The sequence below is a fragment of the Cheilinus undulatus genome, linkage group 10 (genome assembly GCF_018320785.1).
Source record: "Cheilinus undulatus linkage group 10, ASM1832078v1, whole genome shotgun sequence".
Taxonomy (NCBI): Eukaryota; Metazoa; Chordata; class Actinopteri; order Labriformes; family Labridae; genus Cheilinus; species Cheilinus undulatus.
Window position 1 is genome coordinate 9,739,769 of NC_054874.1, and position 21,158 is coordinate 9,760,926.

The 21,158-nt window shown below is 38.9% G+C and overlaps 2 protein-coding genes and 1 non-coding gene across 5 annotated transcripts in view; 1 reads left to right on the forward strand and 2 right to left on the reverse strand.

Moving 5' to 3' along the window:
- Positions 1-13,677, reverse strand: part of mbnl3 (muscleblind-like splicing regulator 3) — a 49,454-nt gene extending 35,777 nt beyond the window's left edge. Inside the window, exons 1-2 of one of the 3 annotated variants that reach the window (XM_041797525.1) lie at positions 13,551-13,677; positions 139-1,155 (exon numbers count right to left, since the gene is read on the reverse strand). In XM_041797525.1, coding sequence (XP_041653459.1) covers positions 139-312 — 174 coding nt within the window. In that variant the 5' untranslated portion in view covers positions 313-1,155; positions 13,551-13,677. Of the gene's footprint in view, positions 1-138; positions 1,156-1,240; positions 1,275-13,188; positions 13,400-13,550 lie in introns of those variants that run through there. The other 2 variants (XM_041797524.1, XM_041797526.1) reach the window with 2 other exon arrangements.
- A 1,842-nt stretch (positions 13,678-15,519) lies between these two features.
- On the reverse strand, positions 15,520-19,374 carry hs6st2 (heparan sulfate 6-O-sulfotransferase 2). Its single transcript, XM_041796966.1, has 2 exons — positions 18,457-19,374; positions 15,520-16,873 (listed from the first exon to the last, which is right to left on the reverse strand). The coding sequence occupies exons 1-2, from the start codon at positions 19,029-19,031 to the stop codon at positions 16,045-16,047; spliced, it is 1,404 nt and encodes a 467-aa protein (XP_041652900.1). The 5' UTR covers positions 19,032-19,374; the 3' UTR covers positions 15,520-16,044.
- A 217-nt stretch (positions 19,375-19,591) lies between these two features.
- Positions 19,592-19,664, forward strand: trnaf-gaa. Its single transcript has one exon. It is a non-coding gene; the product is annotated as a tRNA-Phe (tRNA).
- Positions 19,665-21,158: the final 1,494 nt, after the last annotated feature.

The window sequence follows — 21,158 nt, forward strand, 5'->3', positions numbered from 1 at the left end:
ACCTTTTGTCTTCTGTGACCATAGTATGTGTTCATCAGTATTCAGAACCAAAAGATGCCAACTAATTTGATGCTTGAGTCCAAACAAACCAGGTATAATAAAACAAACTAATGAGTGAAATGACTGTGGCATTGTTACCTTGAGTGAGTCAAAGCAGGCAATGACTCGGCCATTCTCCACATGGCAGCTCCGGGAGGGGTGGGCAAACTTGCACTCAGCATCAGACCTGGAGCAGGTGCCTCTTTGAAACTCACGACACACTTCCAGGGTCAGCCATTTGGTGTCTCGTCCCATGGTCATGCTTACAGCCATCAGAGTCACTTACAAACACTCAGAAGCGTTGGAGACAGACGGATGGACGGAAAACTATCTGATAAGAGCACAGCTGACTAATGGTGATGCAAGAAAAAAATGCCAGCAAAACAAAGAGGAAACAAAAGCAAAAATAGTTTTCCTCAGAGCAGAAAGGCAGTTAGTCCTTTTGGTTGGTTTATTTTAGGGGATGTTTATTAGTTCTTCCTGGGAAAACTGGCAGCTGAAGTTTCAGTCCAGTGAGATAGAGGGTGCTGACTGTGAGCAGAGGCCAGCTCTGTCTCAACGAAAAAAAAAAACTAGTGAGAGGACATCACTCCGGCATGCTTGGATGTGTCACAGAGTGGCTGTGCTTTCACCTTAATCAACCAACACCCTCGGTAAGTCACTGTTACATTCACGTCAACATGGCCGAGGCTGAGGTGCTCACTGTAGGGTTCTCAATGCTCGAACAGAGAAAGTAGATCTCAGTAGAACAACAAAACCCGAACCTTATAGGGAAGATGTCCTTGCACTGATGAGACAAGGTGGCGACTCCGCTCAGCGTTTGTGGAGGCTGCAGCTCAGCAACGTGGGGTGGATGACTCTGTGGCTGTCCAGATGAAATATAGCCTCCATTCAAGGCCAAACACACTCTGAGCCAGTCCTGCTCTCATCGAGAAGTCAGACAGCAGCCAACCAGCAGCAGTGGATGACCTGGCGCAGTAGGCACTTTGGAGTTCCACTTCCTCCTCTTATATCAGTCTCTGTCTCATCCCCCACTTCACTGTCGTTAATTCTTCTGTTATCATCCTCCTCACTGACCTCTCTTCAGCATGTCCTTGCTTGTTGTCTTGTTGTAGGCTGTAAAAAAGCAAAAGACAAACATTAATTCAAAGCGTTAACAAAACAACCATCCTGCTGGGGAGAAAAAATGTGTAGCTACAACCTCGCAGGGATAGAGCTTGTTTAAACAGAGGCTGATGAGGACCAAGAGGCACGAGGTTTGAAGGGGAAGAGCCACAGAGAATAAGGCGAGGACAAACAAATTGGAGAACGGAGAGGGAGGGAGGCAGCAATGAACAGGAAAGGGCAAGCTATGTCTTGATTAGGTGATAGGAGAGAGAGAAAATGAGAGAGAGAGGGATGGAGGGGAAATGCAGGCAGGACAGAGACGTCACTTATACTTCCCTGAGCCTTGAAGAGAAGAAAGTAATTGACTAACTTGTCAGGAAGCTGTAGTATAGAGGGGGAAGCAGTGTCCTTGAAATTGTATGACTGGCACATGTGGGCGACACCGATGATTCCCAGACAGTTATTAATGAAGAAGTAGGAAAAAGAGAGACAAGGCAGAGAGAGGGAGAAGGGGCAGTTCTTCACAACTGCAGCTGCTGTGCTCAATGCAATGCTCCAGCCAATCTGACAGACTCTTACAGGCACGCAGAGCACTCCAGCGACCAATGACGAAGCAGTTTCCACAGCTGCTCCTCCCTCCACATAGCCCATCCTTGTTCCTCCACAGCTTATTTCACTGGTACAGCACAGTCATGGCCGAGCCACATGCTTATATTAAACTGTACAACAACTTTGGGCTCACTGTAAACAGCTTTAGCATGGAGGATGAAGTCAGATTCTGCTGCAGTGTGATGCAGGGAGGATGTATGTCGTCTACTGCGTGGCTCATGCTCAGGGGGCAGAGTTACGTGTGTGGACATCAACTGCATACAGATCAAAATCAATGAGGAGGCTCAATAAGGAGACTGAGAGAGAAAAGTACAGGATGAGGCAAAGTCCACATGGTGCTGTCGACTATGTACAAACCGGCTCCAAGGGAAGGCTGTCCTGTATGTAACAGATGGACATTGAATTAATGCACAAAGCTAATAAACAATAGGCAAGATGCAGGAGAGGAGGGGTACAAAATCTAGGAGGAGCAAAGGATTGAAGCAGATATGATGAGTCCCTACGTCTGATGGCGACAGACACAGACGGAGGAACTGACGGGGGGAGAGTGAGGGAACGTGTGTGTGTGAGCACGCAGACAGATAGCCCAGAAGGAGGAAACTGCAGTGGAGAGGGAGAAGGAGAGACAAGGGAGGAGGTGGGAACTGAATTTGTACACCAGCCTTCAAATACAAAACAAAGACACATCTCAGCCCAAAAAAAAGGGAAACAACGAGGGATGAGCAGGTTCAGCAAATGCTTTGCTTGCTAAACCATTCTGCTTGTCTGTGCCTCCTCCTTCTCCTCCTCCTCCTCTCGGCCTGACTACAAATCGATGGAAACTTTTCTCAGGGGGGCGACACAAGCACTCCTCCTGCAGCTTTGCCTGTCCCGCATTCAGCTCCACATCAAGCTCCCTTTGCTTACACATGGCCTGACAATGCAGCTCTGCAATATGCACCTAGCATCATCAAAATACTCCTCAGCAACACTCCTCGCTTCCTCATCTCTCTCTCGCCACACCAGATACCAAATGGTGCACAGTTGCCAGCCTTTCTTAGAAAGCGACGTGGCAATACTGGCTCTCATCCAATATCATTCTAGTTCACGCTGCACCCTTTACCTTCAAAGTTACACAATGATGACCTTTCATATGTAGGGCTGGACAATATGGCTTAAAAATTTCATATCTGATTTTTCACATTAAACTCGATTTAGGATTCAACACTATTTTTCTTTTCTGCTTAAAAAACAATAGAAAAAGAGACAACTCAAAACAATTTTTTATTTTAATTTTTTAATAACATTTAACAAAAGTAAACTGAAATCTCTTTACAGGATGAAATGTAAGCTGTGCATTTGTCTTTTAAGCCAAGGTCAGACTACATTTTCCTTAAAAACATGGCCCCACCTGATAGTCATAGGGATTTGGGACCCTCTGGCCCCAAAAATCTATAGTAAATGACAATCAGGAACCCGTCCAAGATACCTCACGACTTTCCAACAAAGAGTCTAGCATCTCTGATTTTTTTCCTGCCTTCTACGTTTTATTCCATGTTTCATTCATCATAAGGATTGTATGGACAGGAAGGTTGTCTAAACAGAGTTTACTATTCTTATTGCGATTAATCTCACAACTTTCATAAATAACTTGTGATTAATCACAAATTAATCGCACCGTTCTTATCTATTCTATACCAGACAGGAGTATCTCTCAAAATTTATTAATCATTATCAACACATGAGTGGATAAAAATGCTTTCTTTATGCAAATGTTTGTGGAAAAACCCCAAACAATGGCAGATAATTTCCCCAAAAAAATTTCTAGATTAAGCTCAAAGATACTGAATGCTCAAAAAATATGCTGAGAGAACAACATGGTAATCTCAAACCCAACAACCAACAACAGATGGGGATATTGACCTTAATGTAACATTATTGAATAATACCACAATGTAACGTCCAACTTCAGACTTACAGAAGTTTACTCCTCTGTAGTTCCCAGCAGCTAAACACAAAAACAACGGATCTCATGCATCGCATATGTACATATAGAACATGGTCAGTTAAGCTTTAAATCACTTAAAGATAATTCTCTGGATCCTTCACAGTTAAAGCATATAATTTCCACCTCATATGGGGGAAATAAAGGCTCAGAGTGATAATAGTAAGTGATAATAAATACAGTATTATACTACAGATTACTGGGAGAAGTCAAGTCTCTGGTGAGAGCATACATGAAGATGAGAGAGCCTTGAAATATTTGACTTACAATAATTACTCTCAAAGAGTAAGAAAGAATTACATCCTCCAAGTGGTGTGCTTGGCCAGCAAGTGGTCCGGGGTATTTAAGACTCTACTCTTAACTCTGGATAACTCTGTTCACGTCCACAGTAATTGCAAATAACCTACGTCTTATCCGGCATGATTTTAAAGCCCAACCTGCCATTCAAAAGTCTCTTTCCTTTATCTATTTCTACTTGCTTGCTACCAACATCACTACAGCACCGCTTCCTTAACTCACAAACTACAGGATGGGTTGAGGGTCATCAGAACATGCGTGCATTAATCGTAAGACAAAAAAAAAAAAAAAAAATAGTGGCCTTAAAATGAATTGAAGTTTCCTCTTTATTAACATGTTAACTTTGACAGCTCTAATAGACAGTCTTTTTTCTGGGTCTTCATGTACCTCAGTGAAATCTGTCATGTACGTCAGCCAAGTCCCTAGTTACAGGTGAGGGGGGCTGGTTACATGAACACTCAGGATCTGAAACTTTTTATCAGATTTTAACAGATCTAAAACAATGCCAATGTCTCTATGATCTATAAAGCAAACAAGGCTGTCAGAAAAAATAGTGTCCATTTCTGTTTTTGTATTTAATTGCTGTCATCTCTGATAATGAATCAGACCAAAAGTACATTTAATACACAAGACTGGACTTGCTGTTATCAAATACAATGGTATTGACAAATTAATGTCGGCTGATACTAATATATAAAAGAGGATAGAAAAAGAAGTTGAGACTAAAACGTCAGTCCTTAAAACACACTTTAAAGTCTAAAGAATTAAGACTACTAGAGCAGGTCTGTTGGTCCCACCTAAAACTCCACAAATTTATCAAACACAGTATTTTTAATATACAATACTTTTTAAGCTATTATCTGCCAATACCAATAGTCCTACTGATATTATCATGCCTGCTTTTATTTAAATACAATTTCTATGAAAAAAAAATCAGATTGAGCGATATACTTGATCCTAAAAGGTCAGCAGGATGCATTTCTTTTAGTTTGAAAATACAAACTGCAAAAAGAAGATTTGGGATGCATGGCATTATCTGCTTATTATCATTTTCAGAAAAAACATTGAAAAAACAGCCTATATCTGTTGTCAACATCACCTGTATGTATGGGTAGGTTAGTGGAGTTTTAGGCTGGTCCAACAGACCTTCGTCAGCTGAAGTCTTTTACCTGTTCATCCTGATTCCTTAAACTTAAAAGTGTGTTTTAAGGACTGATGTTTTAGGTTTGAACTGTGTTGGTATCAGTATCTGCTAAAATTAATGTGTACATTTTGGCAAAGTCAAATATTGTGCATCCTTAGCACAAACGCATAATTTTGTTTACAAGTGCTACCAGAAGTAAGATAAAATTATTTGAACACTAGCATTATTGCAATGAATTTTTGGGGGGAAAAAAAATCTAGATCAGGGGTTTCGAACTCAAGGCCCGGGGGGCAAATCTGGCCCGGGGAGCAATTTTACCTGGCCCGCAGGATCATATCATATTTTAATTAGAACTGGCCCACAGGTCTGAGGTCTGCAGATTTCCTTCAGTATAGAAATGAGAATTTAACCTTGAAGATTTAAAATATCCTTTGTTAAGTCATAAAAATTTGAAAAAGTAAAGAGTAAAAATAATGAGATATAAAGTAAGGTATGGGGGAGAGAAATTAATTTGTGTTTTCAAATTAATATTTTCAATTTGCTTCTCAAAATTGTGACTTAAACTTAGCATTTTGACTTTTTATATCATATTGTGGACTGTTAGATTCCAATTTTAAATTTCAAGTCATATTTTGAACTTTCAAGATCATTTCAAATTTAATCTCATATTTTGCCCTTTTAAACTCCTAACTTTAACTTTTCATCCCCTATTTTGCCCTTTTAAACTCATGATTTTGTATTTTATCTCATATTTTGCCCTTTTAAACTCATGATTTTGTATTTTATCTCATATTTTGACCTTTAAACTCATGATTTTGTATTTTATCTCATATTTTCACCTTTAAACTCATGATTTTGTATTTTATCTCATATTTTCACCTTTAAACTCATGATTTTTACTTCCTATGTAATGTATATGCCTTTTGAAAATGTTATTTTAACTTTTGATTTTGTGTTCTGACATTTTTAACTAATATTATGACCTTTATCTCAGATTTTGAGCCTTTAAACTTGTCATTTTGATTTTTTTTTTAAAAATCTCAAAATAATTTATTATCAGTTTTTCTCCCTCTTTTTTATGTCAGTGTTTGGGGTTGGACATTGATCTGTTTAAGAGAGATGCTACAGGTTTAAACTGAATTATTGAGCAGCTGCAGTCCACTCAACACTGAAGCAAGGATTAAAGCTCTGAAGAGTAAATGAATCAAACAAAAGAAACTTTAGAAAGCATGGAAATTAGCTTTTATATGAAGTATTTTGGTGTTCAGTTGCATGGTTTATAAGTATGGGTGCAATTTTCAATTACTCTGCAGTTAAACAGTTAACCATCTTGAACCGGAGAGCTGCAATATGAACTGCTGCAGATTAATTACTGCCAACTAACTAATCTATAAATTGACAATTTTAGCGCAGCAGTTTTTTCTTTTTTTGTCTCTTAACTCTATTGTTGTAAACTAATGAACATTTTGTACAGAAACAATTTCGGCCTACTGAACTTGCTCGACCTTTGCAGTGCAGCACAAACAGTGATTTGCTGGGATGCGGCATGGTGTATAAATATAGAGTCCCAGTTATAACAGTCATTATGTTGCTGCCTGTCCTCCAGGTGTCTGTAGAGAGGAGAGGGGCTCCCGCAGTCAGCAGGAGGGGGTCAGCGTGTAGGTGGAACAGGATAGGGGGAAGAATAAAGAGGACAGATCTGGGTGTCTGCTCTGGACTCCTGCGCACTGCGTCCCTCATCAAACACAGTGCACCAAACGGCTCCCGGCTGTGTAACCTTCACCGGAGCTCTCTGACGTCTGCATTATGGTGGGTGAGTAGGCCGGGTGCCACCTCGACAGGAAGCCGCACACCTTATCTGCTCACACTAAAGGATAGCTGTATACCAATAAGGCTATAGAGCATCAGTTGTGCAGTCTGAGAAAATCAGACTTATAATAATTCTTATTTCTCCTCTTGGGAGATTTCTTCACTCGTGCTATGGGCAAGAGTTTGATGAAATTATAATTTCATATTTTTATCCAGTGATTGATTGCAGTTTTTATTGGTTAGTAAAAGTAGATGTTGCTCCATTATTGTACTTTTGAAAACTGAGGTAAATTGAAAGCATGATATAAATTGTGTAATTATTTTTGTAAGATATTATTTTGGGTTGTTAATGCCTTTATTTAAAGAGGACAGTGGACAGAGTCTGATACAGGGATAAGAGAGCAGGGGAGAGACATACCAGAAAGGAGTCGAACTTGAACCCAGGCCGCCCATGTGCATAGGACAGGACCTTACTGTTAGACCATCTGCACCCCTAACTTAATGGGAATTTTCAATGTTGTGGACTTACAATGTAGGCTCATGGGTTATTGAAATTTTCAGAGAAATGTATGTGCTGCTGCTTCAAAGTTTCTCTAGAATGTTTACAAGAGTTTACATTTTGGAAAAAAAAACTGAGGTTTAAGTTAATGTTGTGCTGACATGGATAACAAATAAACAGTTGAAAATGAGAAATAAGTTAAGAATAAATATAGCTAAAGAAGACTCTCAGTAGAGGTGGTCGTCTCTCAACCAGAAAGCTGTGTGTTACATTCCCAATTAGGGCTGGACAATTAATGGCAAATTAGATTAAATCGCAATATGGTCTGCTGCAATTTTCAAATCTCAGAAGTTGCAATATTTCTTTAACTTGAAATGTGTAGCAGAGATTTTATGCACATTATGCAAACATTCAAGTGTCAATTTTTTGTAATGGTTTACAAAAATCCTTCTTTTTGTGTTTTATGTATGTTTTTCTTAATCAAAATGAGTGACAGAAATGATAATGCCCTTAATCAAATCAAATGACATCACATTTGCAATACAAGCAAAAACAGTTAGCTCATTCTATCTGAAACTGATGAAGCTTAGTGTTACTTAATGAAAGTCATACCCTAGCTCGTAGCCAGCCTCACCTCCTTCACCCCAGCCACCTTCTTTATAGCTTAAAGCTTGTTGCACCCCCATATTCAGATTCATGCTACTATGGACGGCTATTTGTGTGGCACAATGCACTTGTTTTCACTGTTACTATAACGTAACATGCATGATGTGACGCGTGAGAAGTTGATGCATTGATGTTGACAGGCACGCGTCCTGCATTTTTATGCATCCACTGGCCACGAATTTGTGAAAAATATGGCACTATGCCTGCACCAGTGAATGTACACAGATCTCCAAGTTTACATGCTGCCTGCATGGCTCGCTGGTGTGTGTCTGCAGACTTCAGGGAATTTCATAAACTTCTCTGATTGACCCAACGGTTTCACAGAAGACAGTCAGGCTTCATGATTCAAGTCCTGTTTTGGTGCTTTCCCCCTCTCGCTCTCTCTTAAGCGTGTGCACGTTATACATTTATTACAAATTATCTAAAACTCAGCGCACTGACGTCTTGATTCCAGCATATTTTTCAAAATGTTTTGGCATCCCAAATGATTTGATAAGACTTACATTGATAACAAATTGACACCAATAAAATAGAAACACGCTATTGCCACAGACAGTGACTGAGAGAGCGACTAAATAGGTTAAAATTCATCATCATACAGTCAGGATTCAACAGATCATAGAAGCAGCATTATCCCTTTAAATGTGTTCTTCATGTCAGTGGATGGTCTTAAAAGGTCATATTTTTATGGTGGATGAACTCCCAAACAAAAATGTGCAAAAATTAAAAGTGAACACCCTTTGAAAAATAAACCATATTCCTGTAATCTAAAGGTTCACTTTTCAGACATCATCAGACCACTGTGTGAATGATGGATCTTTATTCTTTCTAGAAGGTGAAATATTACATTCATGCATAAAGTAAGGAATATTAAAATGATTAAGTGTCCCTTTTCTTTAGTGGCAAATTAGAAAATAAACTACATGAAAAAAATAAAGTGTTGGCATCAAACATTTCCTGGGAGAGGATCCCTAAAACCTCAAATATGGCATAATCTCATGTAACTGTTTCACTTCCTTTCCTTGTAACTTTAAGAAATGTAAATTGTCATCAGATCTTCATTGCACTTTGTAAAATATATTTTCTTCAGAGAACCTGTTAATACCAATTTTTTAATATAGAAGTAGTAAATTTAAGGGACCAATCTTCTTTTCTCATTTGTCTAGTACTACTTCTCTTAAAAAAAAGCAAAAGTGACAGATTAAAAAAATGCAATATTTCTTATTAGAGTACTCAATTAATCGTCAGAAGAATCGATAGAGTACTCGACTACAAAAAGAATCTATTACTGCAGCCCTAATATATACTAGTGTTTGGCACCTACTTAAAATGTAGTCTTAGTCCTTGATTAAAATGTCTTTTAGTTTTATTCACATTTTTGGCATTTTTAGTCTTTGTCTAGTTCACTGAAGAAATACTGATGTGGCGTGAATGCTCTCTACCCAAACCCTCCTTTTGTTTTTGACAATTTTATAAACAGTTAAATTATCATGGATAGTAAACATTAAACAGTCCAACACTAACACATTAGTCCCATTTTAGTCTCCTTGACAAATACTAAACTTACTTTTCATCAGAGTTTTTATTATCAAAGATCTATTTGTAGTCTTCATGGAAAAACATGAGTCAACTAACATTTAGGTCACAGTTTTAGTTGACAAAATTAACACTGCTATATACAAGATCATAGCCAATTTGCAAATATAACATGAGCTCATGATAAAGCACTGACTGGACAGTTTCAAACAGTGGTTCTCAAGTGGTGGGACAAAACCCAAAAATGGGTTGCAGGGCTGTGAATGTGTGCCAGGATTTTAAAAAACAAGTGAAAGTCTACAATGTGTGTAAGTCTTAAGCAGACATATAGCCATACATTCTATTTTACTCCACTTTCCTGAGGTAATAAATGAATGTTAGTTGTATCTTCAAGATCTTTTTTTATTTATCTTGTTCTCTTGGGAGAACATTTGTCTGTCATGAAAATGTGTTCATTTCTCAAGATCTTGTCAATAGATCTAAAAAACAAAATGAACAAAATTTTCATGATACCATGGAAAACAGTAACCTGACATGCCAGATGGATTTGTTTAACACATCTATCCGGTAAACCTTCCATAGGCCGCATTTATGAAAGGGCAGAGCCTTTGTAAAAGAAACTCAGAGGGTGTTTGAATGAATGTTCTGTCACATCTTTACCGGCCAATCAGAGCAACAAAACATGTGACATGTCGTAGCCCCAAACTGACGTGCGCCCCTACCGACAAGTGAACTCCATAGAGAACTGCATAACGCGAACCATAGCGACCGCAGACATGTCAGTACACGACTTTTTTCGTCTTAGAAAAGAAAACAACTCACTGCAGTTCTTTGTTCTTCTTTTAAGGAAGAAATGTCAAGTTCTGGTAAAACTGGCGCCTTAGCAGCATCCACCTTAATGTCCTCTGCCAAAATTGCACTGGCCTCTTCTCGCTGCTTGCTTTCGTCACAACTCTGCTGCGCCCGAAAGTACTGCTCCTCGATGCTGATTGGTCCTGTCACTTTCTAACCGGGCCCAAACAGTTCAGACGAGAGCTTCACCAGTGAGAATCACAGAAACAGGCGAGTCCATCTGCTTTGCAAGGTTAGGAAAACAGAGTGAATTCAAATGAATGCATCAATGTCCTGGAAGGCTTCTGTAATTATACGCTTTTTAAAATATTTTTTGCCCTTTCTCTTCTTTCAGTGAGTAATCTGTTTTGTTCCATCCATTTGGTCCAAAGTCTAAACTGCAACACTTTTTCATTATATAATTCTGAGTAGATGATTTTTTTTTTTTTTTTCATAAAACTGGGTCACGATTTGTCATTGAGGAGGTGGTGGTGGGCCCTGAGGCTAGACCAGATGAGAACCAGTGGTTTCAACAAAGATCTTTTGGTAAAAATAAGCATGTAGACTTAGTAGGTTAGTGCATCACACTGAACAGCAATTGTCTTTCATTGAGAAGATATAAATTAAACTGATTGAAATACAGGTTTCATCTGTGACCAGATACTTCTCTATAGGATGCCAGAGTAGGAACTCTTTTTTTTTTTTTTTTTTTGCAGTTTCATAAGTGGGACATCTCTCGAAAATTATGAACTGGATGTCTAGGATTTATATTTTTAATCCATTGTACTAAAACAGGTATTAATTCCATTTCATTTTTAAATTGTATAATATTGAAGTTTAAAATCCTGGTATCATGAGAGTCTTAGTCATAATCTCCTAATGCACCAGCATGCATGTAGCAAGAAGCCTGTTCATGACCTTAGTGACTGTATAAGAGGGAATTATATTCAGCTTATTGAGAAGGACAGCAAGAAGATGTCCCTTTAAAACCAATTACAATCAAGCGCAACTTAAAACAGACAGGAGATGAATTGTATGTTTGCGCTATTAGTTAATGTATTACATTAGAGTAGGAGCATATTATAAGAGTATGGGCATTATGAGTATTATTGGCCAAAACCATAAGTTAACAGAGACAACCAAAGTGGAACTGTTCTTGTAGTTTAGGTCATCACAAAAGATCAGAAGAGACAGAGCTTAGTGTTGTGAACCAAAAGAAGAACTGATTTGGAAAAAAAAAAAAGTTTTTGGTGGGGTTTCTGTGGAATCCTTTTTTTAAATCTGGAGTTTCCCCATTCTAAAAAGCTTGGTGGTTTCCTTCTGGTAACAAATACTGTAACTATGAAAACACTGATTTCTATCACTGCAGACTGCTCATTTTAGAACAGTGGCAAGGACTATTACAAGGATAACGTCAATGAACAAGTGACTGATTAAAATCAGAAGGTGAGATCCATAAATCACAATGAGAGTGAAAGCCAGCAGCATGGAGGAAGGGAGCAAAGTAATTAGGTTAAGTATCAGTAATCCTTTCATCTCATTAAAGCACCACAGTTCCCATTCAAACAAACGTACAACAAGCCCATCATAAAGACACAAAACAATAAAGTTTATCTATTACCATACTTTTACTTTACAATCACAAACTGGAGCTTTAAGTTTGCCTGACTATAATCCTGAGCTGTGAGTTTCTCATCTCATTCGTGAGAAGTATGAGAGTTAACCTGGTGGAAAAACTGTATTTATAGCCAAACCAATGTTTTGTCAAGATGACATTTTTGATTTGTTGTCATATCTGAATTGTTACTGAGTGGTTTTATTTGCCCCATAAAAGACAGAAAATCCTGAGCAGTAAATGTGTGAAACAGGTTGTGTGGGAAAAGTGTCAGTATGCCTGTGTGTGTGTTTGTCAGTTTATCAGTGTTTATATAAAGTAAAGAAGAACTAGCTAGACTGGTGCAGAGTCCACAGCCTGGAGGGAGCGTGAACTTGTCTTAACTTGGCTGTGTTGTTAAATAGGACAAGATTATGGCATTACACCCAGTGGATGTGCATACACGGGTGCATGTAGGCAACAAGTGACAACAGAGTCTGATGGCCTGGGTGTCTGACCCCTTAGGACAAACAAGGACAACCTCCCTGCACTGCATGCCTGCATGCACAGAGACTGGCAGCAAAACGCTGCAGACGTACAGTTGGAAAACCAGGAAGCAACCAGGAAAATGCCCTGCACTTCTGCCATCAGTTAACTCATCTAGTGACCATAAAGATTCTAAAAGGGATTTCCTGTAGATTTTTTTTTCTGCTCTGCACTCTCTGACATGGCAGCATATTACCCTTGAAACGCTGGCAGCTGAATGACAGCCAATAAAATCCTGCGTATTGCATTCATCCAGACTTGAATAAGACTGCACCAAATAGGGCAATGTACAGTCTACAAGAAAGCTGTCAGCTCCAATTACATCGTATATGAACGTTGTTACTGTTGTGCCCTAAGTGTAATACACCAATTATGCCTGTATTTAACATCTTTAAGACACAACGCAACAGGCAGGGCGGTAAATGTAGCTTCATATCGAACTTATATGGCGATGATATGGATTAAATGTATAACGACTGAGAAATCATACGAAAAATTAACTGCGTCAGACGTGCACAGCCTCTTACCTGTTTACAGTCCAATCAAATCCAGACTCTGTTGTCTTCTCCTAAAACTAACGTCGTTTAAAAGTGTAATAAGCCTAGTTATTTTCCATAGACACGTTCCTGGTAGGATACACAGCTGGTATAGTTATGGAGTAAGAAGGAAATTAACCCAGTACTGATGAAAAATGAAAACGTTTCAGCGCCGTGGAGCGAGGTTTGACTTGCAGTTGAAATGTAAGCTGCAACTCAATGTGCTCGGCTGCAGCACTGACTGAACACAGCAGAATAACACATTTGAAAAAAACTTGAGGGAGGGCAAAATGGTGAGGGAGGAGTTGGGAGATAGACGGTGAGAGTGTGTGTGTGTGTGTGGCTACATTTACCTGGCAACATCATTAGACGGGGGAAATCAGAGTCACGACGAAAGCGCTGCAGGTATCAAGGTAGGCTGCTGTTAACACGTCGCAGGTATGCACAACCAACGGTAGTTGGCACACAAGGACTCATAAAAGGGTGAGATCTTTCCTCCTGGAAACATCTGACGCATTATTACCGAGTGGAAACAGTAATGGAAAAATATAACGTTTCAAGCAGGTTAGTTAAAAGCTAGCCAGAAAAATCAGCCCGTCGCCAAAGTGAGTGCTGTCGCTTTAAAAACGCAATTTAAGCTAGTTCACCTGTATCAATATATGAAAGCAATTATCCGCCAAAAATATGTCGACGTTGTGCAATTTTCTTCTACAAACGTTATCTAACGGTCGAAATTTATAGTGTCCGTTCAAAAAAACATAAACTACGAAGCCGCTTTACTGTAGTTTGCTCGAACATATTCAAACAACTGCGGTTAAATCAGCGCGTGCTTAATAATTTACGTTTCCGGTTGCCTTTCACAATAAAGCCGTTGAGGTATGTTTATTAGTCATTTAAATTTTTTGTACGGTATAGTGATTTTTTTTTATTTTTTAGTTTTCCGGCATGTTTATGGAGGCTAAAGTAATTTGCTTGAAATATGGGTTGAATTCGCTGCGGAATTTTTACGATTTTTCGAAACTTGTTTGGATATTTTGGGAAATTTGCTTGTGAAGTATTTTCATAGATTTTTTTTTTTTTTTTTTTGGACTGAATTTTGAAAGTTTTGCTGGATAATTTGTAAGATAGTTGCTTTGAGTTTTTAGGTTATTTAATGAAAATTTGGGGAATTTTTTTGGTTATTTGGGGAAATTTGGAAGTTTTCCAAAACTTTCATGGAAATTTGGGAAATTTTATTTACTTGAAATCTGGGTGAAACTGCTTGATTTTTTCTCTTTTTTTTTTTTAGAAATTCACATGGATTCTGGGAAAACATTTCGATTGGGTTGCTTTTATATTATACTTTGAAAATATTTTGCAGAATTTTCACAGAATCTCGTTGGTAATTCCTTTGATATTTAAGGAAACTGGTGTGGATTTTGGAAAGGAAAATTTCTAATTTTCAAACTTGTAGAAACCTCACCAATTGAACAACTTGCAGAAACAAAGCCAAATCTCTCCAAAGCTTTATATTCTGCAGAAACAGAAAATTATGTTGGTATTTTTTTTTAAACATATCCTGCTCAAAGACAAGGCTGAAGTTATTAACTTTCCAGATCCTTCTTCTCCCAAATAAGTGGGAAAAATTAAAAGTTCCTTTTGAACAAAAGCTCAGGTCTCAAGGGGTTAAGGCCGACTGTTTTATATAAAAAAAATATACCTGTTGTAGGTTTCCTCGCCAAAAAATCGCAAACAAAATTACAAGGAAAAAGAAATTTTAAAAGGCAGCATTGTTATCAGATATTGTACACTGCTTTCAGTGCATATAAGCTATGGAGTCTAAACAGACGAATCAAAAATATCAAAACTTGTATTTCTGTTTACACATTGAGCACAAGCTGTGAGCCTTTCCCCAATGATAGCTGCCAATGCACTTTGATGACGAAAAAACAGCTCCAATTAAAAAAGAAAACAATGCCATTGAAATCTAGAGCTTTTCTATTTTTAAGTATTGCTGAATAATTCTTCGAAATTTTGGAACAGCTTTCAAAGCTGACCCCTCTATTAAATCCTCTGAGGATCACACTATGAAAATCCAAATCCTATCCAATTTAAGCATATGCTGTAAAGTCAACCACTACCCGGTGGCTGAACCGCTTCTATTACAACAACTTTGGCGCTCCCTGCTGGTTTCTAGAGGTCCCAGAGTGCAGCACAAAAGCTTGCCGTCATCTGTGTATAAGATCAGACAGCAAACATGGAGAGGACATCTCACTAGTACAAACAGAACAACAGCTTAGTGAATGTAAAAGGATTTTATATAAAATCAAGACTTGAGACACATTCAGTAATAGTACAACATTAGATGTAAATGCTACACATTGAGGTATCAATGACAACTCCACTCTCCTTTTTTGTGAATAAGACGCTTAAACTCACAAATCTTTTCAAATTGTGTTTCAGACAAGACAGCAATTTGGCAAAAATAGTTTGTAAATCACAAACAGTAGCATACAGATACAGAAACAAGTACAACATTGTTCTTTTAACAATGAAAAATATACAATTGCCACATTCAAAGCTTGATATAGCTTTGACTGAGTTCAGAGGTGTTTGGATGTCAGGATTAACAATCTAGAAGGTGCAATTGATCGCTGAAAGGTAAAGTACTGTACCTCAACAAGCCTTTCTGTCTGTCAGGGAAATGTATCCATTTTGACTGTCAGTTATAACAAAAACAATCAGTATCAATAAATAAAAGTATGTTACTTAAACAATTCATAAAAAAAACACTTGGATTCAGTAAAAACAAACAAGGCAGAACTTGGCACACTAAGCTTTAAGACATCTGATTGCTTGTTCTTGTCACTACCACTGTTCTACATTGTCCATGTAATCCTCCAGGGTGCTGTTCTCATCCTGATCCCACCAGTCAGGAAGAAGCACTTCTGAGTCCTCACTGTCTCCGTCAGCTTTTCCCCTCTGCCTTGCTTCAGTTACTACAGAGTGCTGCTTAGGCTGACGGGGCGATTCTGTAGTTTTCGGCTGCCTCCCCTGCTTTGTTGCGAGCCTTCCACGGAGAAGCCTCCTCTCCTGTTGCCGCCTCTCCCTGGCCTGCCTGCGCTCCTGCTGTCTGGCCACCTGGAAACGCTGCAGGAAAAGGTCGCGGGCATACTCATACAGCTCTACGTCCCATCGGTTTAGCTTGAGGATCCTGTGCTCCGTCTCAGCAGGGACCTCGACACTGGAGGCTCGTGTACCGTTGAGCTGTGTGAAGGGTGCAATGAACTCCAAGTTGAAGGTGCGCTCGAACAGGTACTGGGTCTTACGCTGGTACTCCGTCAGACCAAAGAAGGCCATACCAAGCAGGTTGCGTTTGGCGCTTTCTAGGAGTACGGCCCACCGCTCTTCCTCATTCATGGCAGAGACATTGTAGCAACCCACCAGGCTGAGATCAGCGAGCATGCGGGTTTGCCGGTTGTTGGCCAAATTGTAAGGGCAGTCCATGAATTCCTGCAGGGAACACCCTGACCAGTCATCGCCTGAGTAGCAGCTCGGCAGCTCGGACAGGGTTGGTGAACGTCCATCACACACATGTAAGGATGCCTTCCACGTTGCACCACGCTGCACATGACGCCACTCACTCAGGTAGCGAGACACTGGGTCTCTTAAGATGGTTATATAGTAATAGTTCCTACTGCAGAGAGAAAGAGGAAACAAGGGTTTTTCGTTAGAAACTGCAATTAATGTGTCTATTTGGAGAAGTATTGTAAATTATATTCTCTTTTCATCATAATGCCTGGAGAAAAAAATTAAAGCAGTCCAATCTAAATATATTATTTTTGTCAAGGCAGAATAAGTATAAAGCCTCTTTCTTCAGGTAAGCTTGGTAGAGAATAGCATTAAATACAGGAGGAGATCAGGATTGTTGTGTACAAATGTCTTTGTGCAGAAGGTTTTAGATAGCTTCATCTCAAAATTCACTCTGTATGAAGTTCAATAACTAAAAGAGCCTGGAGCCAAATTTATAAAACTAGCTAGCAGTGTTCAAATATCCTCCTCCAACACCCCACCTTTTAGATGAAAGTGGCCTTTTCAAAAGACATGCAGAGCTAGAACAGCTTCGACAAGCTTAAAGCGCCCTGTTGAATTTTTGTAGTATGAGTGCATGAAACATTCAAACTTCAGACCACATTACACTTTACACATTTGCTTTAAGTAGGTAACACCTTACAAATTGTATACTTAATTAACACAAAAGTATTCCATTACTCATAATAATTTAAGATTATGTAGGATGTATAATTATAAGACTTTGATTTTCATTATTTTGTAAGTAAAAAATATAAAAACATGACAAAGTTCAATAACAATACTTTTTAGCAATAATGACACATGGCCAACATTTTCTGTATCAAGTTTTAATTTTGCTGAATAAGATAAACTGTGAATATTAATTAAAATATGAAGTTTTTTTTTTACTTAATCAGAGAAATTAAGCAGACCATTTCAAAAAACCTGGTCTGTGAGCTGAATAAATGAGAGCCTAAACAGAGAGATCCACAGTATTTAAATACGCTGGTTTGTTCAGCTACTGTGGTCTATCTATACCAACTGATAGACGGCAATCAGAAAGTATTCAGATCCCTTTACTTTTTTTTATTTTGCCAGGCTCCAGCCTGAAGCCAAATAGTCTGAATTCATTTTTCTCAATAACCAACACTCAGTATCCATAATGACAAAGTGAAAACAAAATTTTAGAGTTAGTTGCAAGTGTATTTCAAATAAAAAAAAAAGCTAAATAATTACACATAAGTATTCAGATCATTACCAACAACACCTGAAATTTTGCTCTGTGCCTCCTATTTCTCTCCCATCTTTTCTGAGATGTTTTTATACCTTGATTGGAGTTTATGTTAATTTGATAGTTCGATTTCAATTCATTTGCAAAAATGTTTTTAAAAAATCTGTTTCATTGTAGATTATTGATAAAATAATACATGTTCACCACTGTAGCATCAGGCTGCAAGAAAAAATCTAAAAAAGTGAAGGGGATCTGAATACCTTCTGAATGCACTGTATGATGTTGATGTATGAGTTCTTGAACTGATTATCTATTAAAGGCAAAGTTAAATAGTTGCTTTGCTATTACTTAACGATCATAACAGGAACTACTGCATCAAATTGAATGACTGGTGTATTACTTTGGCGTTAAGTTAATAAATAACAGGCCAATAGTACACACTGAGAATACCATCCAAAGTAGCCTCCCCCACCAACCTGGGCATGTTCTCCGGAACCTCCCGTGAGTCCATGCGTGACGGGACGCAGCTGGTCAGCTCGGTCCAGTCCGCGTGAAGCCCGCAGCTCCAGCCGGTGGAGAAACGGGAAAAAAGCCAAGTTTCCTTTTTTCCTGGGCGGTAACAGGTACATTTCTTCTGACCTGCGTGACACTCGCAGGGCCTTTCCAGCTGAATATTCCGCACCAGGTGTCGGCCAAACGTTGTGCCGCCTGTTTTTTGAATGTGCAGAAACACTATAACATCGTCTCCTTTGATGTTGAAGTCAACCTCACGATTTAAATCCGCTTTGGTGAAGTTGAAGCGGGGAACAAAGCGGACCAGAGCGCCGTCTTCTGCACTGTACGGATCCTTTTGGAGCCCTGCTTGCATCTCATTGCCCCTGCCTCGGGGACCAGTTGCACCGTTGTCCTTAAACCAGGACACCAGCTGGTGTAGCATCTGGCACTCAGACTTGCTCGGGCATACATACTGGATCGTAATGACGCCAAAGAGCAACACCATGAGCAGGACGATTAAGAGCCTGTGGTGGCTGCTGCTGGACCTTTCATCCATCTTCCCGGCACGGACAGAAAAACATAACTCAAGCAGTCCAGACCCCTGCCTCGGCCGGGGAAGTTCGGGGACTACTTTTTCTTTTGCCACCAAATAAAGCGACAACCAAAACAATGCAGATGCTAGCCAGCTAACAGCAGCTAGCCAGTCTGTCGACAGAGTCCCACAAACACGAACGATATATATATTCTACAGCTGTTGCTGTATTACCGGTAGCTTGGCGTTCGGGTCTTCCGCGAAATAGTTTGGCAGTTTCCAGGTCGTACAAACTTGAGAAACAAACCGATAATCTTTCCCACGGCTTTCAATCTGTGCATTCCGCGGCCATCGATTCTTGACCTTTCTTCCCAACAACCACTGCGATTTTTGTGGGCGTGGAGATTACGTCAGAGCGTGTTGAACGTTCTGCAACCCCAGAGCCATAGAGGTGGCAAGATAACTCAACGATTGTTTGTACCTCTCTGTTAGTTAAAGCTTTTGTGGTTTCAGTATATAAAAATATAATAAATATGATTTTAATGCTTGTATAAGACAGGTTTGTGTTTTTTGGTTGTTCTATCGCCGAAATAGCTCAGTTGGGAGAGCGTTAGACTGAAGATCTAAAGGTCCCTGGTTCGATCCCGGGTTTCGGCATTTTGTCGCAGTCATAGACTGTAGAAAGGTTATATCATGTCGGGTACAACCTTTGTTTTTTGGGGGCGCATTAGACTGAAGATCCGAAAGTCGTTAGTTCGATCCCGGGTTTCGGGGTTTTAACAAAGTTTGGGTTTTGTCTTTGGCCAGCCTTGTACAGGGACATACAAACTTACTTACATATTTACATCAGCTTACATTAAAAATATAACGGTCGAGTTACCAGTATGCACTCTAGAAGAACTGTAATAAAAATGTAAATGAAATGTCTACACATTCTTAGTTTATGTACAAATGCAAATTATGTAGCCCTGTAATTGCCATCTCAAAGAAATCTATTAACTGCAATTACCTATCTATTGTGGAAAAAGTACACCACTACTGTACTCAAGCAAAAATGCAGTTACTCTTTCTCACACTTAATTAAGTAGAAGTAAAAGTACTGGTCTGTAAATCTACTCAAGTAAAAGTAAAATGATTTATTTTACAGTTTATTTCAAGTACTGAGTAGCTAATGAGGAGTTGTACTTTGACTGTTAAAAATGTCATACTTATAATAGATGATGCTACTTACTTGTACTATACTATACTTGTACTATACTATACTTATACTAACTTGTATAACTTCTTCCACTTAATGTTTGTAGTCTGAATTTTGTTACAAAGTAGGGATGCATATATTAATGGCACATTGGTCTTGGCAGATGTTGGCTTAAAATTTGGATTACTGAATTGGTGGATATATTTCTGCTGATTTCTAGAGCCTCCATAAGTGCATACATATCAGAATAGCTGGTTGAATAAATTAATTTGTAAAAGGGTCCAAAAGGGCCACATTTTTTATCTAGTGCTCTGCAACTATTTTTCTCTCAGCGGGTTGTTGCAGTGCTGTTTGTAGCTCTTCAAAAAGGAAATGTAGCCTTGTTTTATTCTTACGGTTAAGAATGCGTTAATGTTGACATAATAACAATACTTTTAGAGTTTCAATGCTGAATTTCTATATTCAAACAAGCCTTTAAATTACAGTTGAATCACATGTGTTCTAGTTTATGTCTGTTTCTAAAACAAAAAGTCACAATAAGAGGAAGTGGTCAGTTCCATAGTACAGGAGAGACTTGGTGGTCTTTTCAGCAAATAAAATCTGTCCTTACTAAAATGAGTTTGGAAATATTAGAGGCTTGAATATCAGCCTCATATCCAGTGCTATCTAGCTTTAGTCCAAGGTTGAAGGAACAGAGCATTTTTGGGTAAATGAATGAGAGGGAAAAACTGACTTTAAGCCTGCATCTGTCCCACAAGGCATCTTCCAAGGACCCCATGGCAACAAAAGAAAATAAGAAAAACAGAATAGTTAAAATGCAACGTAAGACTACAGTATGTTCCCTCCAGCTTATTTTAAGGTCTATCTTGCTTCTGTACTCCCAGAGCACTGATGTCTCTCTGTCCTTAACCAGGCAGGTAATTGGATGCATATGGTGCCCTAGAATTTGAGCA

Coding starts and splice junctions, on each gene's coding strand:
- hs6st2 (XM_041796966.1), bottom strand. CDS start 19,031: ATGGATGAAAGGTCCAGCAGCAGCCACCACAGGCTCTTAATCGTCCTG. Junction 16,874..18,456: donor GTTCCGGAGAACATGCCCAG/GTTGGTGGGGGA, acceptor TTCTCTCTGCAG/TAGGAACTATTACTATATAA.